Source organism: Rutidosis leptorrhynchoides, chromosome 2, assembly GCF_046630445.1.
Source record: "Rutidosis leptorrhynchoides isolate AG116_Rl617_1_P2 chromosome 2, CSIRO_AGI_Rlap_v1, whole genome shotgun sequence".
NCBI classification, from domain to species: Eukaryota; Viridiplantae; Streptophyta; class Magnoliopsida; order Asterales; family Asteraceae; genus Rutidosis; species Rutidosis leptorrhynchoides.
Window position 1 is genome coordinate 331,706,626 of NC_092334.1, and position 23,309 is coordinate 331,729,934.

At 29.9% G+C, this 23,309-nt stretch overlaps 1 protein-coding gene across 1 annotated transcript; it reads right to left on the bottom strand.

Moving 5' to 3' along the window:
• Positions 1-2,382: 2,382 nt before the first annotated feature.
• On the bottom strand, positions 2,383-5,598 carry LOC139891885 (uncharacterized). Its single transcript, XM_071874904.1, has 6 exons — positions 5,331-5,598; positions 5,181-5,233; positions 4,991-5,054; positions 3,840-3,882; positions 2,889-2,936; positions 2,383-2,654 (listed from the first exon to the last, which is right to left on the bottom strand). Exons 1-6 carry the CDS (start codon positions 5,537-5,539, stop codon positions 2,493-2,495), a joined length of 579 nt encoding a protein of 192 aa, XP_071731005.1. The 5' UTR covers positions 5,540-5,598; the 3' UTR covers positions 2,383-2,492.
• Positions 5,599-23,309: the final 17,711 nt, after the last annotated feature.

The following is a 23,309-nucleotide window of genomic DNA, read 5'->3' on the forward strand; positions in this document are numbered from 1 at the left end:
CCACTATATATATATATATATATATATATATATATATATATATATATATATATATATATATATATATATATATATATATATATATATATATATATATATATTAAATTTTAAATTTTTATTAATTTAATTAATGTGCATTTTAGTCCCCGTACATTTTATTCACGCTAGTCCTTCGTTAAATATTTATTGATGATGACCCATGATCGTTAGTTTAGGTAGCCTCGTTACCCATTTCGTTACTTTTAATAGTTTCGGTTTTCTAACCGAGTTCGTTTGCTTTGGACACCCTAAGTTTCGAGTTCATTATTCTAACGGTCGTAAGATAAAAATGATCGAAAAAGTTGGGTTGTTATAAGTTGGTTACCTTATATTAAAACTTTTGAAACTTGAATTATTTTGTTTTGGGTCTACACTTTTTAATTGTTCCTTAATCGGTTACCTTTACATGCATTTAACCTTATGTTTGGATGTGTTGGAAGCTTACTGGTTTTGTAAATTTATATATGGCCAAGGTTGCAAAAATTGCTACTCCTGGAGTACTCAGTCGTCGGGACATTTTTAGAGAGTATTCGACAACTCGGGAAGTACCGAATGTTGACCAACTTTGACACTGACTAATTTTGACTCTGATCGATTTTGACTGATTTTTACCAAGTAATCTCGAGTTTTGATTGATTTTCTAAGTAATCCCGTTGTTTTGGCCAATTCGGTCTATCTGTCATGACTTATTCTCCTTCTATTGCTGTTTGGTGGGTCACTTATGGTTCCAGTCAACATGTTATATGGAAGTGAGGAATTTTATATACCTTTTTTTTTTTCCAGTATAATTTTATTTGCGTTATATCAATGTGAGTTTTTAATTTGTTTCACGTAGTTTATTAGGTCATGGAACTGATAGCGATGGACCTCGTCCCAATCAATGGACATTAGTTTTAGTTCAAGGTGCTGGTGGAATAGCTGCTGGTGCAGTAGCATCGTGCATCACAACTCTGCTCGACAGTCAACACTATTAAGACTCAACTACAGGTTCACTTAAAATTTATCTTTATAGCCCCAATACTATATATCAACCTTTGTTTTGCTGAAGTCAGTGATATGTTTTTTTACAAGGTAATGGGACACGATAAGAGACCGAATGCACGCCAAGTTATCAAAACATATACAGCCGAAGATGTCTGGAGAAGTTTCTATAGAGGGATTGGACCGAGGTTTTTTAGCATGTCAGCTTGGGGAACATCAATAATTCTTGCATACGAATATTTGAGTATGTAATCTTCCTTTTGTCCGGTTTGTTTCATGTTAAAATAGTCGTCAACATCACTGTTGTAAAAGTCGGTCGAACGCTAATTCATGTGCTGAACATCAGTCACGGACCTTTTAGGTTTTTTCAGATGGAACCAAAAAATTCTCGTTAAGGTCCCATAGATAGAACCTAGAAACCCGTCCTGTTTCGCCGAAAAACACCTGAAAAATTTGGTCAATGCTAAAGGCTGGGTCAAAGTCAGGCTGAGTCGATCAAAATTATAATATTTTTTTTTTTTTTTAAAAATCATATTTTATGCCATTTGTGACTTAGCTAAGACCGAATCAATTCAAGTCTTGAACTAGATCATATAAAAGCAAATGTATGAGGCATGCATATCATTCAGTTAACCATTTGTGACTTAGCTAAGACTGAATCAATTCAAGTCTTGTATCCTATACTCTTTTATACATTAAAAAATAGAGCTGTTCCAAAAAAAAAAAAAAAAAAAAAAAAAAAAAAAAAAAAAAAAAAAAAAACCTTAAACAATAGAAAAGATAACTTGATAATTATGTTTTATTCTGGCAAAAGACTATTTATTTATTGCATGTTTTAAACATCTCAGTGTTTTTGAAGCCTTGAGGCAATAATTAATGATGTTTTCCTGCCTATTGGTTGGCTAAGGCATGTTAAGCTTCCAAGTTTCTAACTTTTAAAAGGCGTGTGATATTCGTATACCACCAATTTTATCCGTATACCACTAAAAAGTATATATAGTACAACATCATAAAGCTAATTTGGTGATGTACAGATGACCGAGTTCACGGAGGTATTGCGAAAGATATTGAGAACATCAATATTGAACCAGTCATAGTTAAATTGTATCCTGTTGTGATCCATAATGATGGGTGATCTAGAAAACTAGAAATCCGAAACCACACTCGTGTTTAGGGATAGTTCGAAAAAGTCTGAAATAAGAGATACTTTAAAATCGTAAATCTAAGTCGAATTGTCATTCACACCACCTAACTTAACGAGTGATAACATATTTCGAATACCATCGTATGGTAAGTATATAAAACCCAGAATGATTCATACATGTGAATGATTCATGCATGTGTGATTCAGCAAACTCGAAAAGAGGAAAACACATTATCTCATTCACTACCAACCACAGAATATAAGAAGCTGATATATCTATCTGTTTGCTGAATGTAAATAGAACAATTTGATCAAACTACAATCATTATCAGTTGACTACTTGGGTCTCGTCTTCACTATCATCCTCATCTTCATCATCTCTGGAAGCGCCTACATATGCTTCAAGTGATTCCGCTTTGAACAAGTCACCAGCCTTATTTTGATTATCAGTTGGGTCTTGTTCTTTTGTTTCAGCTTTTCCTTTATTCATCTGTAACACAACCATAAGAATCAACCTTCAATAGAAGATCAACCTTCAATAATACCACCATCGCCCATAAAACATGACAATTGTAGGTTTAATCCAAGAAAAGAATCTAGGATTTTGTGAATAAGTTACCACGATTAAGCATTAATGTATCAGCATGACAACTAAATCGAGTAATGATGTGGACTGTTGAAATATATATTTTTATACTTGATATAAAGTTAGAAAGAAACTTACGGCACGAAGCAAGGATCTCTTTTCCCTCTCTCGGGCGTTACTGAGAGCCTGAGTCAAAAAAAAAAAAAAAATATATATATATATATATATATATATATATATATATATATATATATAGTGGTAGGATCAAGAGGGAAGTAACCAATCGGGGGGAAGCGGGGGGAAGCAAATTTTTTTTTTTTTTCGTTTTTTGAAAAAACTTTGTTCAGGAACATTATAAATTGGATGAAAATAAGAACATTTAGAAAAGACACTTCGTGATGAATGTTATTATTTTGGCGGGAAAACGCTCGAAGAAGTAATATATAACAATTATCGTGTTTTTCGAGCATATGTTGAGGTTTTAGACATTAGGGTTTAGATATTAGGGTTTAGATATTAGGGTTTATAGGGTTTAGATATTAGGGTTTAGAAATTTAGGGTTTAGGGTTTAGATTTAGGATTTAGATTGAGTTTTTAACACGAACGGTTTAGAGTTTAGGGTTTAGGGTTTAGGGTTTGGTGTTTTGGGTTTATGGAATAAACCCAAAACACCAAACCCTAAACCCTAAACCCTAAACCCTAAACCGGGCTAAATTTTACTTCACAAAACATGAAGAAAAAAAAAACGTTAACATTCTTCACGAACAATATTATCTTGAATGTTATTTTTGTCGATCGTTTTCCCGCCAATATAATAACATTCATCACGAAGTGTCTTTTTTAAATGTTCTTATTTTCATCCAATCTATAATGTTCGTGAACAAAGTTTTTTCAAAAAACGAAATTTTTTTTTTTTTTTGCTTCCCCCCGCTTCCCCCTTCCCCCTGATTGGTTACTTCCCCATTGATCCTGCCCCTATCTATATATATATATATATATATATATATATATATATATCAATTTCGAAAGCAACACTAAAGATGACTAATACAGATCTGAGAACAATATTTAAAAGTACAAAAAAAAAACCTCTTGTAGCATCTTCTGCTCAGCCTCTACTTCAGTAATATCTCTGCAAGTACATAAATACTCTTACATTTGTCAACCTTACAACTCAAATTACCATTTAATAAACTTAATCGAAGGCACTTTTTGTGGCCACATTAATTTTGATGAACAGTCAAACAATAGGCATATTATATCAACAATATGCATATCATATTAGAACCATCCCAAGGTAGCCCAAGTGGTTGGGGGCCTGACATCCTTGCAAGATGTCTCGGGTTCAAATCTTAGGGTGGCTAGGGAAGTGTTGGAAACAAGGTTGCAAAAGACGTGAGACGGGGTCGAGACGGTTGGGTTCTAAAAAGGTCGAGACGTTCGAGACGGGGTTGAGACGGGGGTCGAGACGGACGTTGACCAAAGTTGACTTTTAAATATATGAGTATATAAATGTATATATGTGTACATATTTTAAAGCTAGAAACTTCTATTGCCTAATTTGTACTCATAATCATTATCACCGTTAATATAATACAGAAAATTCAAACTAAAATACAACAAATTTGACCGATTTTACCAAATTTATGGCTTTTCCGAATTTTGAGAGACTTTGACATGATTTTGTTCAACTTTGACCCGAATTTTTACCGTTGACTGTCATATTAGACGGTTTTTTTACAAGACGGGACGGGCTAGTCATCAAACCGTCGCAACGGGCGTCGAGACGGCTCGAGACGGGGTGTTTTGCAACAGTGGTTGGAAACAACCAGAGAGTATTCCTAATGGGCTGCGTACGCACTAGAATATGGGGTTGGATTACTCGCCCTTCCCGGTTAACCCACATAGGGAATACCTTACAACTTTTTTTTATCAAAATTATGTCACGACTGTGGCACAAAGAGTAAACTAAATCAAAGGCACTTTTCGTGGCCGTGTTAATTTTGATGAACAGTCAAACAAATTGCATATTATATCAACAAAATTATGCTACAACAGTAGCACAAAGATTAAACACTATTTTTTCAATAACAGAGTGTCATTTTATTCAAATACAGGATGTAAATTACACTAAACACAGTTATTTTAATTTGTACTTTAAGAACAGCTTATGTGAACTTACCATCAAACTTTTCCTCATTTTATTTTAAAAATAAACACCAATCAAAAAATTCGCATACCTTCCAACGATTCGTTCAACCCGGCACGAACATTTAGCACATACATGATGCTCCTTAGCACACGCTGCATAATTAATTAACAATTATCAATCAAACAAATAATACTAATAATAAAACACACAGAATTATAAATAAATAAAAAATTAACAAAGAATCACACAAAATACATGCTAAATTAACAAACCCTAACCTGTACAGATATTATGATAAGCCTGACGAACAGCACGTTTAGTACATTTCTGACTGATACGAACACATTACAAAAAATCAAAAACTATCATAAATCCACATATCCAATAAACAAGGTACAATTAAAATAAAATAAAAATCAAATTCATACCATTTAGCAGGTTCTGAAAGGGGTTTATATTTCCCGTATTTACGTTTCCATTCAATTTGATCCCTGCACTTAGGGCAAACGCCGGTGATCTCCGATAACGGCCGGAACCTACCTCCAACTTCAGTTTCATTGATTTTGACTCCGGCTTTTGGTTTCCATGCGTATTTGTTTGCGTGTTTCGGCGGTCCGGTTCGAGGCTTGCTACTCATCTTTATGCGTGTTTTATTTTTTTCGTTCCTTGCAGAACGTTGATAATGTAAAGCGTTCTTAAACCCTAGATGAGAGTTTTGTATCAAACCTTGAAGTTTTATATCTGTTTTTTTTTTATAGTCCCTGGAGTATTATGTATTGCCCATATAGACGGGTTAAAATATATTTACCTCGGCTATCCTTACTCCCGACCGCCAAGTAAAGGGAGGTGAAACATACATCAATGTTGGGAATTAGTATTGGTTGCTCTTCGACAAAGGTTTTATCATATGTGATTGAAAAGTGGGTGGGGGGGGGGGGGGGGGGGGGGGATTTTGAAATTTAAGAAGAGCAAGAGAGAAGAAGACGTATTTATTTTGGGGCTGTGAAGGGCTAAGCTCGAGGTATAAAAGGCAGGCGTGCTTAACCTACCAGATTTACAGGTGAAACGGATAAAAATTCTGCAAGTTTCAAGAAATATGAGCCGACTAGATTTATGAGCTCGTGCATTGCACGACAGCTCTATAAAATAGTTTTCGTAAACGTTGCTATTATTAACAATTATTTGCATGATACACTTACAATGACGAACCCCTTCATTATTGATAATATATTTTTATTGAAATTAAATTTTTATAAAATGATGTATTATAATCGCTTTGAATGAATACATTTACGATGCAATAATCAATTGTTTATAGTCATTATTAGCAAGTTTTTTGTACTTGCCCCATGACTGGGATATATATGAATATAGTTTGATTAAAACAACTACATATCAATGCCCCGTCATTGATTACCGAAGGAAAAAGCAATGAAAGAAGGGTTGACCTGTTATAGGAACTGGTATTGTTGTCATCTATATTCCGAAGCAATGTGTATACTAATTATCCCATGCTAATGAATATATGTAGTTGTTGTTCCGATGAAAATTTTAAGAAAAGCATTATGATGGCATCTACATTGAAAAAAGAATGTAGCACAAAATCAAGATTTAGTACATGATTTGTAGAGGTAAATATCCAACACCAATCCCGCCACCCCTACTGAGGTAAGTATCTAGACCTAGCTCCTGCAATTCTAGGTTGCGATCTACCTATACAAATCACACTATAGGTTCAATTCTGTCACCTTTATCATAAAAATTTTCCTAAAAAAAGATACACCCTTGACTACCCAATAGGCATATGTAACGACCCGACTTTTTCGACTTGCATTCGTATATGTGTAATATGTTTTATGTGCGTATATACTTCTGTCATCTTGACTATTTTATGAGGTGACGACATATTTAGAAATAATTCGCAATATTTCATAAACGCGTACATGCTTGGATAGCCTACTTTAATTTAATTCCGAATGAATTCGACCGTTAGCGTCACTAGTCGGAAGGACTTGGATATTTGGATGACTTGAAATTTAATTTTATAATAATTGAAATTTTATTATTATTTTTATTTATTATTTATTAGTGATAATTAATTAATTAATTATTATTTTAATAGAACTTAATTAATTACTTGTGCACACTAGCTCACTACTTGGACTTAGCATTTTATTTGGACTACAAGTATTATTTATTTCATGGCCCAACCTAAATTAACTAGTGGACTAGATGGAACATGGCTAACCCATTAAAATTAAGCCTTTTAAGCATAAAGTAACCCATCAACCATAAAGTAAAAGTTGCCACTACATGTGTACTAGATTTCCAACATTCTTGTCCATTCACCAACACCAAAAACCCTCCCTCCCCTTTAAAAACCCACGGCCTAGACACACTCTCATCATTATCTTCATCATTTTTCAAGTTTTAAGATTTCTTTAAGGAAGTTTTAGCTCTAGTTTCAATTCTTTTCAATTTCTTGAAAAGCTTGTAAGTTTTCTTGCTTTTTCATGCTTATCTTCACTTTATTTATTACTTTTTGATTTCATAACCATCATCATCATCCAAGATCTAAGCTTTCTAGCTTATGGTATCATGAATCTTTGTTAGATCTAAGCTTTCTAGCTTATGGTCTCATGAATCTTGTTAGATCTAAGCAGAAAGCTTATGGTCTCATGAATCTTGTTAGATCTAAGCTTTGTAGCTTATCGTTTCATGCATTTTGTTTAGATCTAAGCTTTATAGCTTATGGTTTAGCTTATAGTCTCTTAAAACATGAAGATCTAAGCTTCTAGCTTAAAGATCCATGATAAACTTGTTATTATTGTAAAAAAAAAAATGGAAGAAAGATGCAATCTTTAGCACCTTGGTTGCAAAAGGTTGTAGCTTTCATCAACTTGAACATAAAGCTTGAGTCTTTATCATCTAAATGTGATAAAGAAGCAAACTTGAACATAAAGCTTGAGTCTTTATCATCTAAATGTGAAAAGAAGCAAACTTGAACATAAAGCTTGAGTCTTTATCATCTAAATATGATAAAGGAGAAAATTTGAACATAAAGCTTGAGTCTTTATCATCTAAATATGATAAAAGTGCAACCTTTGTAAACTTAGAAGCTTGAAACACTAAGAAGGTTGAAGCTTTTCTACTCCTACGTAGTAAAGATGCAATCTTGTTGAACGTGGAAGCTTTGATTACTATAAAGGTTGAAGCTTTACTACTTCCATGTAATAAAGATGCAATCTTTTTCAACATGAGAGATTTAGACACCAAAAAGGGTGAAGCTATATTGCTTACATGCAATAAAAGTGCACCTTACTTGAGTCGAAAAGTGTCTAAACGCTCATAACAACTTGATCAGCCCATTCTGATCAAAACAGCACACCTGGAGGTTCAAGAAGTTTAAGATTTAGATTCCTCAGGTTGTGTAGATGATTTTTCATATAGGCCTCATCGCAATCCGTTGCACGGTTTGTGAATTACACCTCCGACAAAACACTATGTTTTTCTTACGACGTGCTAAAAATTCTGACCCACTCACGGTTTGAACAACGTCACGATCAAACAACATTAAGTTAAGGTCTGATTTTTTGAAAGCGGCAAGAGGACTTACAAATGGAGCCTTGGCCACTGGCCGCGCGTCGTTTCAGTTTGCATAGAGGTCGTAGAAGCTGTTCGAATTCAGCTCTTCGTTTCGACCTCTATTCTTGTTGAAAACTTACTTTATCTTTTACATATGATGATAATGATGATACTTAAGACTTAACTTACTTACTTTAAAATTTTTTGGGACAATTTACTGACTTAGCAACCATTGACTTAGGTTAAGGACCTTTTGGATCGACCAACTTACTTGTTTGGACCGACGTACTACTTGCTTACATTTTCGTATCGACTTTACCGTACATCCACTGTGAGTTATAGCTCCCTTTTTACTTTAACTATTTTTGGGACTGAGAATATATGTGTTTTTATGTTTTACATACTAGACACGAGTACTTAAACTTTATATATGTGTGGGTGACATAACGACACAAATATTCCCCTTAGCTCGGTAACATTTAGTCATTGGTTTATGAACCGTGAACGCGAATCTTAGATATGGATCCATAGGGTTTGACATCCCCACTCGGGCTAGTCGCGCTAGTATTTAACGGGTTTTTAATACTTCGTCTATTTTAACGCACTCGCCAAGTGTACTTTTAGGGGGTGATATATTATTTCTTTGTTAAGTTAGTTACCAAGTGCCCACGGTTAAGCATGTACTTTTCATACTGTTTTGAATACAAAATCTCGTGGTCTACATTACATTATTGTTTACAATAAAACTATAGCTCACCAACATTCCTGTTGACTTTTTAAAGCATGTTTTTTCTCAGGTGCTTAGATGAAATTGCTTCCGCTGTAATAGATGAAATGTCCCATTCATATTGATTATAAACGTTCCATATAAATTGATTTCGTTGCGAGGTTTTGACCTCTATATGAGACGTTTTTCAAAGACTGCATTCATTTTTAAAACAACCATAACCTTTATTTTATCAATAAAGGTTTCAAAAGCATTACGTAGATTATCAAATAATGATAATCTAAAATATACTATTTACACACGACCATTACATAATGGTTTACAATAGAAATATATTACATCGACATATGTTTCTTGAATGCAGTTTTTACATAATATCATACAAACATGGACTCCAAATCTTGTCCTTATTTTAGTATGCAACAGCGAAAGCTCTTAATATTCACCTGAGAATAAACATGCTTTAAATGTCAACAAAAATGTTGGTGAGTTATAGGTTTAACCAATATATATCAAATCGTAACAATAGACCACAAGATTTTATATTTCAATATACATCCCATACATAGAGATAAAAATCATTTATATGGTGAACACCTGGTAACCGACATTAACAAGATGCATATATAAGAATATCCCCCTCATTCCGGGACACCCTTCGGACATGATATAAATTTCGAAGTACTAAAGCATCCGGTACTTTGGATGGAGTTTGTTAGGCCCAATAGATCTATCTTTAGGATTCGCGTCAATTAGGGTGTCTGTTCCCTAATTCTTAGATTACCAGACTTAATAAAAAGGGGCATATTCGATTTCGATAATTCAACCATAGAATGTAATTTCACGTACTTGTGTCTATTTTGTAAATCATTTATAAAACCTGCATGTATTCTCATCCCAAAAATATTAGATTTTAAAAGTGGGACTATAACTCACTTTCACAGATTTTTACTTCGTCGGGAAGTAAGACTTGGCCACTGGTCGATTCACGAACCTATAACAAATATGTACATATATATATCAAAGTATGTTCAAAATATATTTACAACATTTTTAATACGTTTTAATGTTTTAAGTTTATTAAGTCAGCTGTCCTCGTTAATAACCTACAACTAGTTGTCCACAATTAGATGTACAGAAAATAAATAGATATATATTATCTTGAATCAATCCACGACCCAGTGTATACACGTCTCATGCTAGATCACAACTCAAAGTATATATATTTTTGGAATCAACCTCAACCCTGTATAGCTAACTCCAACATTACTGCATATAGAGTGTCTATGGTTGTTCCAAATAATATATATACATGGGTCGATATGATATGTCAAAACATTTGCATACGTGTCTATGGTATCCCAAGATTACATAATATATTAGAATACATGTATAATACAATATAAGTTAGCTAGGATATGATTTGTATAGATTTGTTAAACATTTCCCGTAGCTAAAATAATCAAAAAAATATCCAATCTTGTTTTACCCATAACTTCTTCATTTTAAATCCGTTTTGAGTGAATCAAATTGCTATGATTTTATATTGAACTCTATTTTATGAATCTAAATAGAAAAAGTATAGGTTTATAGTCGGAAATATAAGTTACAAGTCGTTTTTGTAAAGGTAGTCATTTCAGTCGAAAGAACGACGTCTAGATGACCATTTTAGAAAACATACTTCCACTTTGAGTTTAACCATGATTTTTGGATATAGTTTCATGTCCATAAGAAAAATAATTTTCCCATAAGAACAACTTTTAAATCAAAGTTTATCATAGTTTTTAATTAACTAACCCAAAACAGCCCGCGGTGTTACTACGACGGCGTATGTCCGGTTTTACAGTGTTCTTCGTGTTTCCAGGTTTTAAATCATTAAGTTAGCATATCATATAGATATAGAACATGTGTTTAGTTGATTTTAAAAGTCAAGTTAGAAGGATTAACTTTTGTTTGCGAACAAGTTTAGAATTAACTAAACTATGTTCTAGTGATTACAAGTTTAAACCTTCGAATAAGATAGCTTTATATGTATGAATCGAATGATGTTATGAACATCATTACTACCTCAAGTTTTCTGGATAAAGCTACTGGAAATGAGAAAAATGGATCTAGCTTCAAAGGATCCTTGGATGGCTTGAAAGTTCTTGAAGCAGAATCATGACACGAAAACAAGTTCAAGTAAGATTTCCACTCGAAATAAGATTGTTATAGTTTTAGAAATTGAATCAAAGTTTGAATATGAGTATTACCTTGTATTAGAAATATATCTTACTGTAAATAATAAAGATTTCTTGAGGTTGGATGATCACTCTACAAGATTGAAAGTAAGCTAGCAAACTTGGAAGTATTCTTGATTTTATGAAACTAGAACTTGTAGAATTTATGAAGAACACTTAGAACTTGAAGATAGAATTTGAGAGAGATTAATTAGATGAAAAAAATTGAAGAATGAAAGTGTTTGTAGGTGTTTTTGGTCGTTGGTATATGGATTAGATATAAAGGATGTGTAATTTTGTTTACATGTAAATAAGTCATGAATGATTACTCATATTTTTATAATTTTATGAGATATTTCATGCTAGTTGCCAAATGATGGTTCCCACATGTGTTAGGTGACTCACATGGGCTGCTAAGAGCTGATAATTGGAGTGTATATACCAATAGTACATACATCTAAAAGCTGTGTATTGTACGAGTACGAATACGGGTGCATACGAGTAGAATTGTTGATGAAACTGAACGAGGATGTATTTGTAAGCATTTTTGTTAAGTAGAAGTATTTTGATAAGTGTCTTGAAGTCTTTCAAAAGTGTATGAATACATATTAAAACACTACATGTATATACATTTTAACTGAGTCGTTAAGTCATCGTTAGTCGTTACATGTATGTGTTGTTTTGAAACCTTTAGGTTAACGATCTTGTTAAATGTTGTTAACCCATTGTTTATTAAATCAAATGAGATGTTAAATTATTACATTATCATGATATCATGATGTATTAATATATCTTAATATGATATATATACATTAAATGTCGTTACAACGATAATCGTTACATATATGTCTCGTTTCAAAATCATTAAGTTAGTAGTCTTATTTTTACATATGTAGTTCATTGTTAATATACTTAATGATATATTTACTTATCATTTAACATAATTAACCAAGTGTATCAATATCTTAATATGATTCATATGTACTTAGTAAGACGTTGTTATAACGATAATCGTTATATATATCATTTTCGAGTTTCTTAATTTAATAGTCTCATTTTTATGTATATAATGTAACGACCCGGGAATTTCTGACTAAATTTAAACTTTATCTTTATATGTTTCCGACACGATAAGCAAAGTCTGTAATTTTTAACCTCAAAATTTTTGGAACTATAGTCACGTAATCAATTACTCTCTATCTAATTTCGATGATTCATGAACCATTGTTTGTAAATAAAATTGTACATATATATATATATATGTAAATATAAATATGTGTAGTAATTTAAAATTATAAAATATAATTTAAACATTGGAATTAGATATGTTAAATAAGATACAAAATAATTAAGTAAAATTTAAAATGAATATATAGACATATGAGATTTATGTATATTATTAAATAATATATATATAGTTAAATGATAAAGATTCAGTAAAAGTTACTATATAATATATTATATGATTATTAAATATTACATAATTAACAATATATTATTAAACAAATTAAATAAGATTTTATTACTTTCATTATTATTATTAATACTAATATTAATATTAATAATTAATATCAGTATTAGTTATACTGTTATAGATAATAGATATAGATAAGAAATCTAATGCAATTAAGTTGTTACCTTTACTAATATTAATATTACTTTCACTACTATTATTAGAATATGTAGTTAATATTAATAACAAAGTTATTATTAATATTTTGTATATTACATAAATATGAAATTGATACAACTGAATTGTTACATAACTACTATTAATATTAGTGTTATTAGTATTGTTGTTATCATTATTCATATCATAATTAGTAGTAAGATTATAATTTTAATTACTATAAATGGTTATGTATTATTATTATCTTTATTAAGATTATTAATATCATTAGTATTATAACTAATAATAAAATTTTAATTTTAGTATTTATGATTAATATTAGTATTATTATTGGATATTATTATTATTACCATTAATAATTAGTATTATTATTATTATAAATTATTATTGATATCATTTTTAGTATTATTTAATAATATTAACATTATTACTATTATTACTATTATTATTATTAATTCAATTATTAATAGGATTTTAATTAATTATAATTACTAATAATTAATATATTAATATACATTATATTATAGAACGTACTCATTTGGAATCAGGATCTGTTATCAGTAGCTCTCAATCTGTAGCATTATCTTGTTTCTGTCCCCTATTGTGATTCAATCAATATAAAACATCCAAACTCAGTAGATAACGTAATCTGCTTTTATATTTTTTTTCCTTATTTAATTCCTGTTATATTTGTACTGGCTGTCGACTGATTCCATTATAAGATCGACTAATTCATTGTAATATTGGATCCATTCGAACTACCTTCCATTTCCAATATCAATTTCAACAACCCAATACTGTTAAATTAGTTAAATTAATAAATTTTTTTAAACAGACTGCAAAACCCGTTCTTCAACTTTTGAGCCAAATCACGATTCTGTGTTGCATTTAAAAATCTATAAATGGAGGATTGTTAGAAATCCTTCATTTAATCTATATATAAAGTTTCAGTTCTTAATTCATAAAATCAAAGTCGAATTTCGAAGTCAAAGATATATTTTCAAAAGTCAAAATAATAGTTCTTCTCAAAATTCGTTTTTAATTCGATGTTTCAGATTCAATTAGGTACTCAGATAGTTTCTAAAGGGGTTTTGCAACCTATTTCATGAAGTAAGTTTTTGTTAAAATGATCTCTAATTAAAAATCAAGAATTTTTTTTTTCTGTATGCGTCGAGACTGCAGTAGCAGTTTTTATTTTTATTTTTTTATTTTTTTCTCGTTTTCCTTTTAATGCTAACATCTAACATCTGATTTCTATTATTTACAAATGTTTTAAAATATCTTAATTGGGACAATTTAAAACTGTCTTGGCCGATTTATATGTTTGAAGAGAAGATGAAAGGGAAACAGAAGTTAATAGGTTAAATAATATTTAGAAGAGTTATAATCAGTAAAAATCGAATGGATCAGTTGGTTAAGGTTGTTTGTGTGTATCCGAGAGGTCTCGGGTTCGAGTCCGGGCAAGGGCAATTATATTCTTTTTGGAACCTATTCTTGTGAGGTAGTAGTCTTTTATTGTTATTGTTATTACTTCATTATTATTATAATAATTATTATTATTATCATTATTATTATTATTATTGTTGTTATCATTATTATTGATTATGGTTATTATTAAGATAAGTGTTATTAATACCTAAGAATTAAAGTATAATTATTATTATTATTATCATTTATCTAATTAATAGTATTATCATTATTATTATTACTAATATTATCATTAAGTATTATTATTATTATTATTATTATTATTATCACTATATTATTATTATTATTATTACTAGTATTAGTATTAGTATTAGTATTAATATTATTATGATTATTATTGTAATATTATGATTATCGTCATTAAGATGATTATGAACATATTAACAACATTCATGTTACAAAATTAATAATAAAAGTGATACGATAAAAATTATGAAAAATGGCCATAATTATTTGAATATAGGTACAATTATGAATACGATACGATTACAAATTTAAGTTATAGAAACTGTAGTCATAAGTTTAGAAATTATAAGAAACTTAGGATAAATCTGATATGTATTATTAGCACTGATATTATTATCATTTACTAAAAGTATCATTTTAATTAAAATTATCAAAATTAGCATTTTTATTAAGATTACCATATACATTAAAATAGATACTATTACTACTAATATTATTACTATTATTATTATCATTACTATTATCATTCTTGTCAATACTGGTATTATTACAAATAGATATTTTATACAACAATACATTACAATAATATTAATATTACGTATCATTATATGGTTATTATTAAAATGATAATTACTAAATTATATATATAAAATGTATCAGTTAATACACAAATATATATTGTTATCATATATAAAACCTTACATATATATGTATAATATAAATAATGATAAATATTAACTATATAAAATATATAAATTAAATATATTAAAATGATCCAAATAACATGAAATATAACAAGTATATTATTAATAATAATATATATATAAACTTGCTCGATTACGATTATATGTTTTAATAAATATACAATTGATATAGGTTCTTGAATCCAAGGCCAACCCTGCATTGTTCAATATAGTCATATGTATTTTTACTACAAAATACATTAGGTGAGTTTCATTAATCCCTTTTTAAATGCTTTTGCAATATATATATTTGGGACTGAGAATACATGTGCTGTTTTTATAACTGTTTTACGAAATAGACACAAGTAATTGAAACTACATTATATGGTTGAATGATCGAAACTGAGTATGCCCCTTTTTATTAAGTCTGGTAATCTAAGAATTAGGAAACAGACACCCTAATTGACGCGAACTCTAAAGATAGATTTATCGGGCCCAACAAGCCCCATCCAAAGTACCGGATGCTTTAGTACTTCGAAATTTATATCATGTCCGAAGGAGGATCCCGGAAAGATGGGGATATTCTTATATGCATATTGTGAATGTCTGTTACCAGGTGTTCAATCCATATGAATGATATTTTTGTCTCTATGCATGGGACGTATGTTTATGAGAAATGGAAATATGAAATCTTGTGGTCTATTAAAATTATGAAATGATTATTTATGATAAACTAATGAACTCTCCAACCTTTTGGTTGACAATTGAAAGCATGTTTATTCTCAGGTATGAAAGAAATCTTCCGCTGTGCATTTGCTCATTTTAGAAACATTACTTGGAGTCATTCATGGCATATTTCAAAAGACGTTGCATTCGAGTCGTCGAGTTCATTAAGATTATTATTAAGTCAATTATAGTTGGATATATTCTGAAATTGTATGCATGTCGTCAATTTTCGTTGTAAAGAAAGAATGTCTTTTAAAATTGAATGCAATGTTTGTAAAATGTGTCATATAGAGGTCAAATACCTCGCGATGTAATCAACTGTTGTGAATCGTTTATAATCGATATGGATTTCGTCCGGATGGATTAGGACGGGTCTTCACAGTTGGTATCAGAGCAGAGGTCTTAGCGAACCAGGTCTGTATTAGTGTGTCTAACTGATAAGTCGTTAGGATGCATTAGTAAGTCTGGACTTCGACCGTGTCTGCATGTCAAAAAGTTTTGCTTATCATTTTGTGTCGAAAATTATCTGCTTATCATTCTTAGTCTAGACACGTCTTGCTGCATTGACTGCATGAATAGTGTATAGACAAAATTCATATCTTAGCGTATCTGACAATTCATATCTTAGCGTATCTGTTACTGTAGACCTTGCCTGATATCTCTCGTAAATTTCTCCTTAATTTAAGGGATCCTGGTACTATATATATCTATGCAAATTATGCATTGAGAATACCATCCAACTATAAATTGCTGTCACTAAACTCTTCAAACCAAAAATCTTTCCTGAGATCGCGTAAGATGGCCTCTACGAATCAACCAAGTTCCTCTGACTCCGAAGACAGCGTGACAGGAGCACACCAACCAATCAACTACCGTGATTACTGGAGAAAATGGGGGTGGGTTCGCGACATACTCACCCTATGGAGAAGGGAAGAAGGTACTCCATATCACGAATCGAATCTACCACCTAACCTTGGAGTACTTGACCCGCTCACCGGCGAACCCGTTCGCAACACCGTTTATACCCTATTTGCAAGAATTTTTCGTCTTGAATCTACCATTAATGGAACTAGGAAGATATCCGACCACTACCTCACACTGATAATCAACCAGGGTTAGTAGAAGAAGTTAGAGAACTCCGAGCTCGAGTATTAACTTTAGAGAGCACGATATACAATTTGTAAGCACCAGCTGTATCACCAACACCGGTAACATCACCAGCCTCTGCACCAATGGGACCAGTACAACCAACAACCCAAGTTTCAACAATCCATGCCTCAATATCTCATTCTGTACCTCGAGTATAATCATCGTTCTACGAATCGTTCTACATCATTTATCTTCGTTCGACATGGCGATTAGGTAATCTATAATGTTTTAGAGATTATATATTCTTATTCTAACGGTAAATCAAATGAGTTTAATATCATATTGACTCATTAAATCCATAATTACATCTAAAGAAAATATATATGTATATATGTTTTCATAAAGATTGTAATTAAAAATTTTATTGTACAAAATGTTAATGGTGAAAATATTTTAACGGGCAGGTAATACCCGAGGAATATTTAGATTTCGCATTAATAAGTTACACTGTACATTCTTCGAATCTGATTCAACAGTCATTTACTATCCTACTTGCAACCACAGCTATACGAATCCGTTCATCACAGAATAACCATTTTCATTCAATTTCATATTTGGATTTTGACCTATCAGAATCCGACAAGTGGCATAATGAAGAAAATATTGGACAAAATAAAATTTGTTAGAAACAAACAAATTAACTATGAGAAATTTTGTTAAGAATCCACGCTAACAAAATCCTAGCTAACTGATTACATTTTATTTATCGCAATTTATTTTATCGCAATTTACATTCGCAATTTTATTTATCGTCATTAAATTTCTGTTATTTACTTTACGCACTTTATTTATCGTTATTTAATTTTCTGTTATATATTTTACGCACTTTAAATATCGGGACACGTATACAAGGTTTTGACATATCATATCGACGCATCTATATATATTATTTGGAATCACCATAGACACTCTATATGCAGTAATGATCGAGTTCTCTATACAGGGTTGAGGTTGATTCTACAATAATATATATAGTTTGAGTTGTGATCGAGTCTGAGACGTATACGGGTCACGACACGTATTAATTAATACGGATATTATATATTAAACTATATATGAATTATTGGACTGTCAACTGTGGACTAATAACATTGGACAATTAAAATGAATTAAAATATTGATTATAACATATGAAACTAAACAATTCTTCAAGTTGCCACTTGATTTCGTCTTAAACAACATTTGTATCTTCACGATTACATTTTGCGTTCAAACCTTTCATGATTCTTGAAAACACCTCAATCGAGAGGATGAACCAACCGCACTTCATTTACAGAAGAAAAGATTGATGCATATAGTAATGCACTTGAAAGACTCTCGGAAACTGAGTAAATGTTCAATACATAACTGTGCTAATTTCTTTAGTGTTATTATTACCCAAAATAACTTTGCAGTTCTTCTTCAAAATAGCCAAATTTTGTCACAGCTCCAGCAAGACAACTTCGACTTTTCGTACGAAACAACCTTATTATAACGTTGATATATACACGTGCTCTTTTATTGTTACCAGGGAACCTTTCATATTCCACCATATTACCATCAGCGTTTAATCATCTAAAAACATAATTTTCCTGAAACCACCTCGGATTAATAACCGATGATTCAGATATCATAGCATTAAATGCAGAAGAAACAGAATAATAGTAGATGGTCTAAACGGCCAAAAGTTTGATGATAAAGAAAGGAGTGTTAGGAACGCTCGAAATTGGGTATTGAAAAACAGATTGAGCTACCCATGAAGGAGACCAAGGACAAATACAAGGACCAAACCCTATATTCAAAGGATTCAGGTAATTCTGGATCCGTTGAAATCTTTAGAGAATATCTTGCTCCGTAGTCATGTTAAAATCTTGCGGAAAATCTTTCTCCATCAACCATCGAACTTAGAAATTCCAAAATATCATCATCAATATCTTCGATATTTCTGAGGATATTTTCATAAATATTCTCGTCCGAAATTATATACCTCTTCATGCTTCCTGTGTCATTATATTGGAAACATTCAATAGAAAAATTTAGTACCGAAAAGCAGATTATGCGAAACTATGAAGAAAGCCGTGGAAAAATCACAAAGAATAAGTTTGACTTCAAAGAATCCAAATGATTCAATGTCTGCTAAAGTCTTTAGTGAATATCATGCTACAATAGTTTCTATCATCCTCTGATCTTAGATATTCCGAGATATTATCGTATCTTTCATTATAAATATCCTTGATATTTCTGAATATATTTTCATAACTAATCTTATCTGAAATCATTAATCTCTTCGTGCTATCAGTGTTACATCATATAGAAACTGTTAGTTTCTATATTCTGTAAACTTTCGAATTTAAAATATGAATGTTTTTAAAGTAGTGTTGGGAACTGATGCATGAGTTAGTATAATATAATGACACTTGATCAACGTGATTATATTACAGTAAGTCATGCTGAGTTTCTAAATGGAATGTGATGATTCACAGATTACAACGTCATCATGTGCTATGTTACACGACTCTTACGTTCTGTCTAATCTATAAACATATCAAGAACATATTTTTCTTGATAGTTCTATCTTTCCTGGATATTCTGGTAATTTGACGAATCAAGATCGTGCTATTACCATTTCTATCTTAGAACATTAACTATGTTCATTTCGAAATTCATATCTACGAATTCTGGACCATTATTCGCTTGACTTAAAGTCGGAAAGAGAAAACAAAAGTATGAAGCTCCAATACATAGGGGAAAATATAAAGCCCAACAACAACACCGAAATTACAAACCGTGTATGTCGATGTTTATCGCAACATAAAGACACGGGAGAATTAAAAACACTATAACCCCAAGGGTGAAGTAAAAGAAAGCAGATTCCTCTGGTGAAAGTTGGAAAAGGAGTATGATTGTTGCGATAGAAAGGATAATGACAAGGATCGAAACTGGATTAAGCACTTTCAGAATCTTTTGGATGTATGAAACAAGAAGGAAAGTATAGGAATGGTGAAAATAATGGAACGGAAGAGTTTAATTTATAATGGAAATATCAGACAGAGTAATCGAAGCAGATCATCGTATTTAATTAGAGAGATCTTAATTTCCTTATTCGCCGAAGAATCAGATCTTATAGATTTCCAAGATTTTCTTTTAAATCCCTTGAATTCCGGAATTCAACCCAGGCAACGTCAAAAGTTAAAACGAAACTTCATTTATTCATTTCACTTTATTGTGATAGCTTCATTCGTGCTCTTCGAATAATCGAATTATTTTTTCTGTATTAATCAATAATGATAAAACTCTATTTATCAACTCATATGCGTCATGAAAACATTTTTATTGTTAACTATGACGACCATACTCAAATTTCGGGACGAAATTTCTTTAACGGGTAGGTACTGTGACGACCCGGGAATTTCTGACTAAATTTAAACTTTATCTTTATATGTTTCCGACACGATAAGCAAAGTCTGTAATTTTTAACCTCAAAAGTTTTGGAACTATAGTCACGTAATCAATTACTCTCTGACTAATTTCGATGATTCACGAACCATTATTTGTAAATAAAATTGTACATATATATATGTAAATATAAATATGTGTAGTAATTTAAAATTATAAAATATAATTTAAACATTGGAATTAGATATGTTAAATAAGATACAAAATAATTAAGTAAAATTTAAAATGAATATATAGACATATGAGATTTATGTATATTATTAAATAATATATATATAGTTAAATGATAAAGATTCAGTGAAAGTTACTATATAATATATTATATGATTATTAAATATTACATAATTAACAATATATTATTAAACAAATTAAATAAGATTTTATTACTTTCATTATTATTATTAATACTAATATTAATATTAATAATTAATATCAGTATTAGTTATACTGTTATAGATAATAGATATAGATAAGAAATCTAATGCAATTAAGTTGTTACCTTTACTAATATTAATATTACTTTCACTACTATTATTAGAATATGTAGTTAATATTAATAACAAAGTTATTATTAATATTTTGTATATTACATAAATATGAAATTGATACAACTGAATTGTTACATAACTACTATTAATATTAGTGTTATTAGTATTGTTGTTATCATTATTCATATCATAATTAGTAGTAAGATTATAATTTTAATTACTATAAATGGTTATGTATTATTATTATCTTTATTAAGATTATTAATATCATTAGTATTATAACTAATAATAAAATTTTAATTTTAGTATTTATGATTAATATTAGTATTATTATTGGATATTATTATTACCATTAATAATTAGTATTATTATTATTATTATAAATTATTATTGATATCATTTTTAGTATTATTTGATAATATTAACATTATTATTATTATTACTATTATTATTATTAATTCAATTATTATTAGGATTTTAATTAATTATAATTACTAATAATTAATATATTAATATACATTATATTATAGAACGTACTCATTTGGAATCAGGATCTGTTATCAGTAGCTCTCAATCTGTAGCATTATCTTGTTTCTGTCCCCTATTGTGATTCAATCAATAGAAAACATCCAAACTCAGTAGATAACGTAATCTGCTTTTATATATTTTTTTCTTATTTAATTCCTGTTATATTTGTATTGGCTGTCGACTGATTCCATTATAAGATCGACTAATTCATTGTAATATTGGATCCATTTGAACTACCTTCCATTTCCAATATCAATTTCAACAACCCAATATTGTTAAATTAGTTAAATTAATAATTTTTTTTAAACAGACTGCAAAACCCGTTCTTCAACTTTTGAGCCAAATCACGATTCTGTGTCGCATTTAAAAATCTATAAATGGAGGATTGTTAGAAATCCTTCATTTAATCTATATATAAAGTTTCAGTTCTTAATTCATAAAATCAAAGTCGAATTTCGAAGTCAAAGATATATTTTCAAAAGTCAAAATAATAGTTCTTCTCGAAATTCATTTTTAATTCGATGTTTCAGATTCAATTAGGTACACAGATAGTTTCTAAAGGGGTTTTGTAACCTATTTCATGAAGTAAGTTTTTTTTAAAACGATCTCTAATTAAAAATCAAGATTTTTTTTTCTGTATGCGTCGAGACTGCAGTAGCAGTTTTTTTTTTCTTCTCGTTTTCCTTTTAATGCTAACATCTGACATCTGATTTCTATTATTTACAAATTTTTTAAAATATCTTAATTGGGACAATTTAAAACTGTCTTGGCCGATTTATATGTTTGAAGAGAAGATGAAAGGGAAACAGAAGTTAATAGGTTAAATAATATTTAGAAGAGTTATAATCAGTAAAAATCGAATGGATCAGTTGGTTAAGGTTGTTTGTATGTATCCGAGAGGTCTCGGGTTCGAGTCCGGGCAAGGGCAATTATATTCTTTTTGGAACCTATTCTTGTGAGGTAGTAGTCTTTTATTGTTATTGTTATTACTTCATTATTATTATAATTATAATTATTATCATTATTATTATTATTATTATTATTATTATTATTATTGTTATCATTATTATTGATTATGGTTATTATTAAGATAAGTGTTATTAGTTCCTAAGAATTAAAGTATAATTATTATTATTATCATTTATCTAATTAATAGTATTATCATTATTATTATTACTAATATTATCATTAAGTATTATTATTATTATTATTATTATCACTATATTATTATTATTATTATTATTACTAGTATTAGTATTAGTATTAGTATTATTATTATTATTAATATTATTATGATTATTATTGTAATATTATGATTATCGTCATTAAGATGATTATGAACATATTAACAACATTCATGTTACAAAATTAATAATAAAAGTGATACGATAAAAATTATGAAAAATGGCCATAATTTTTTGAATATAGGTACAATTATGAATACGATTAAAAATTTAAGTTATAGAAACTGTAGTCATAAGTTTAGAAATTATAAGAAACTTAGGATAAATCTGATATGTATTATTAGCACTGATATTATTATCATTTACTAAAAGTATCATT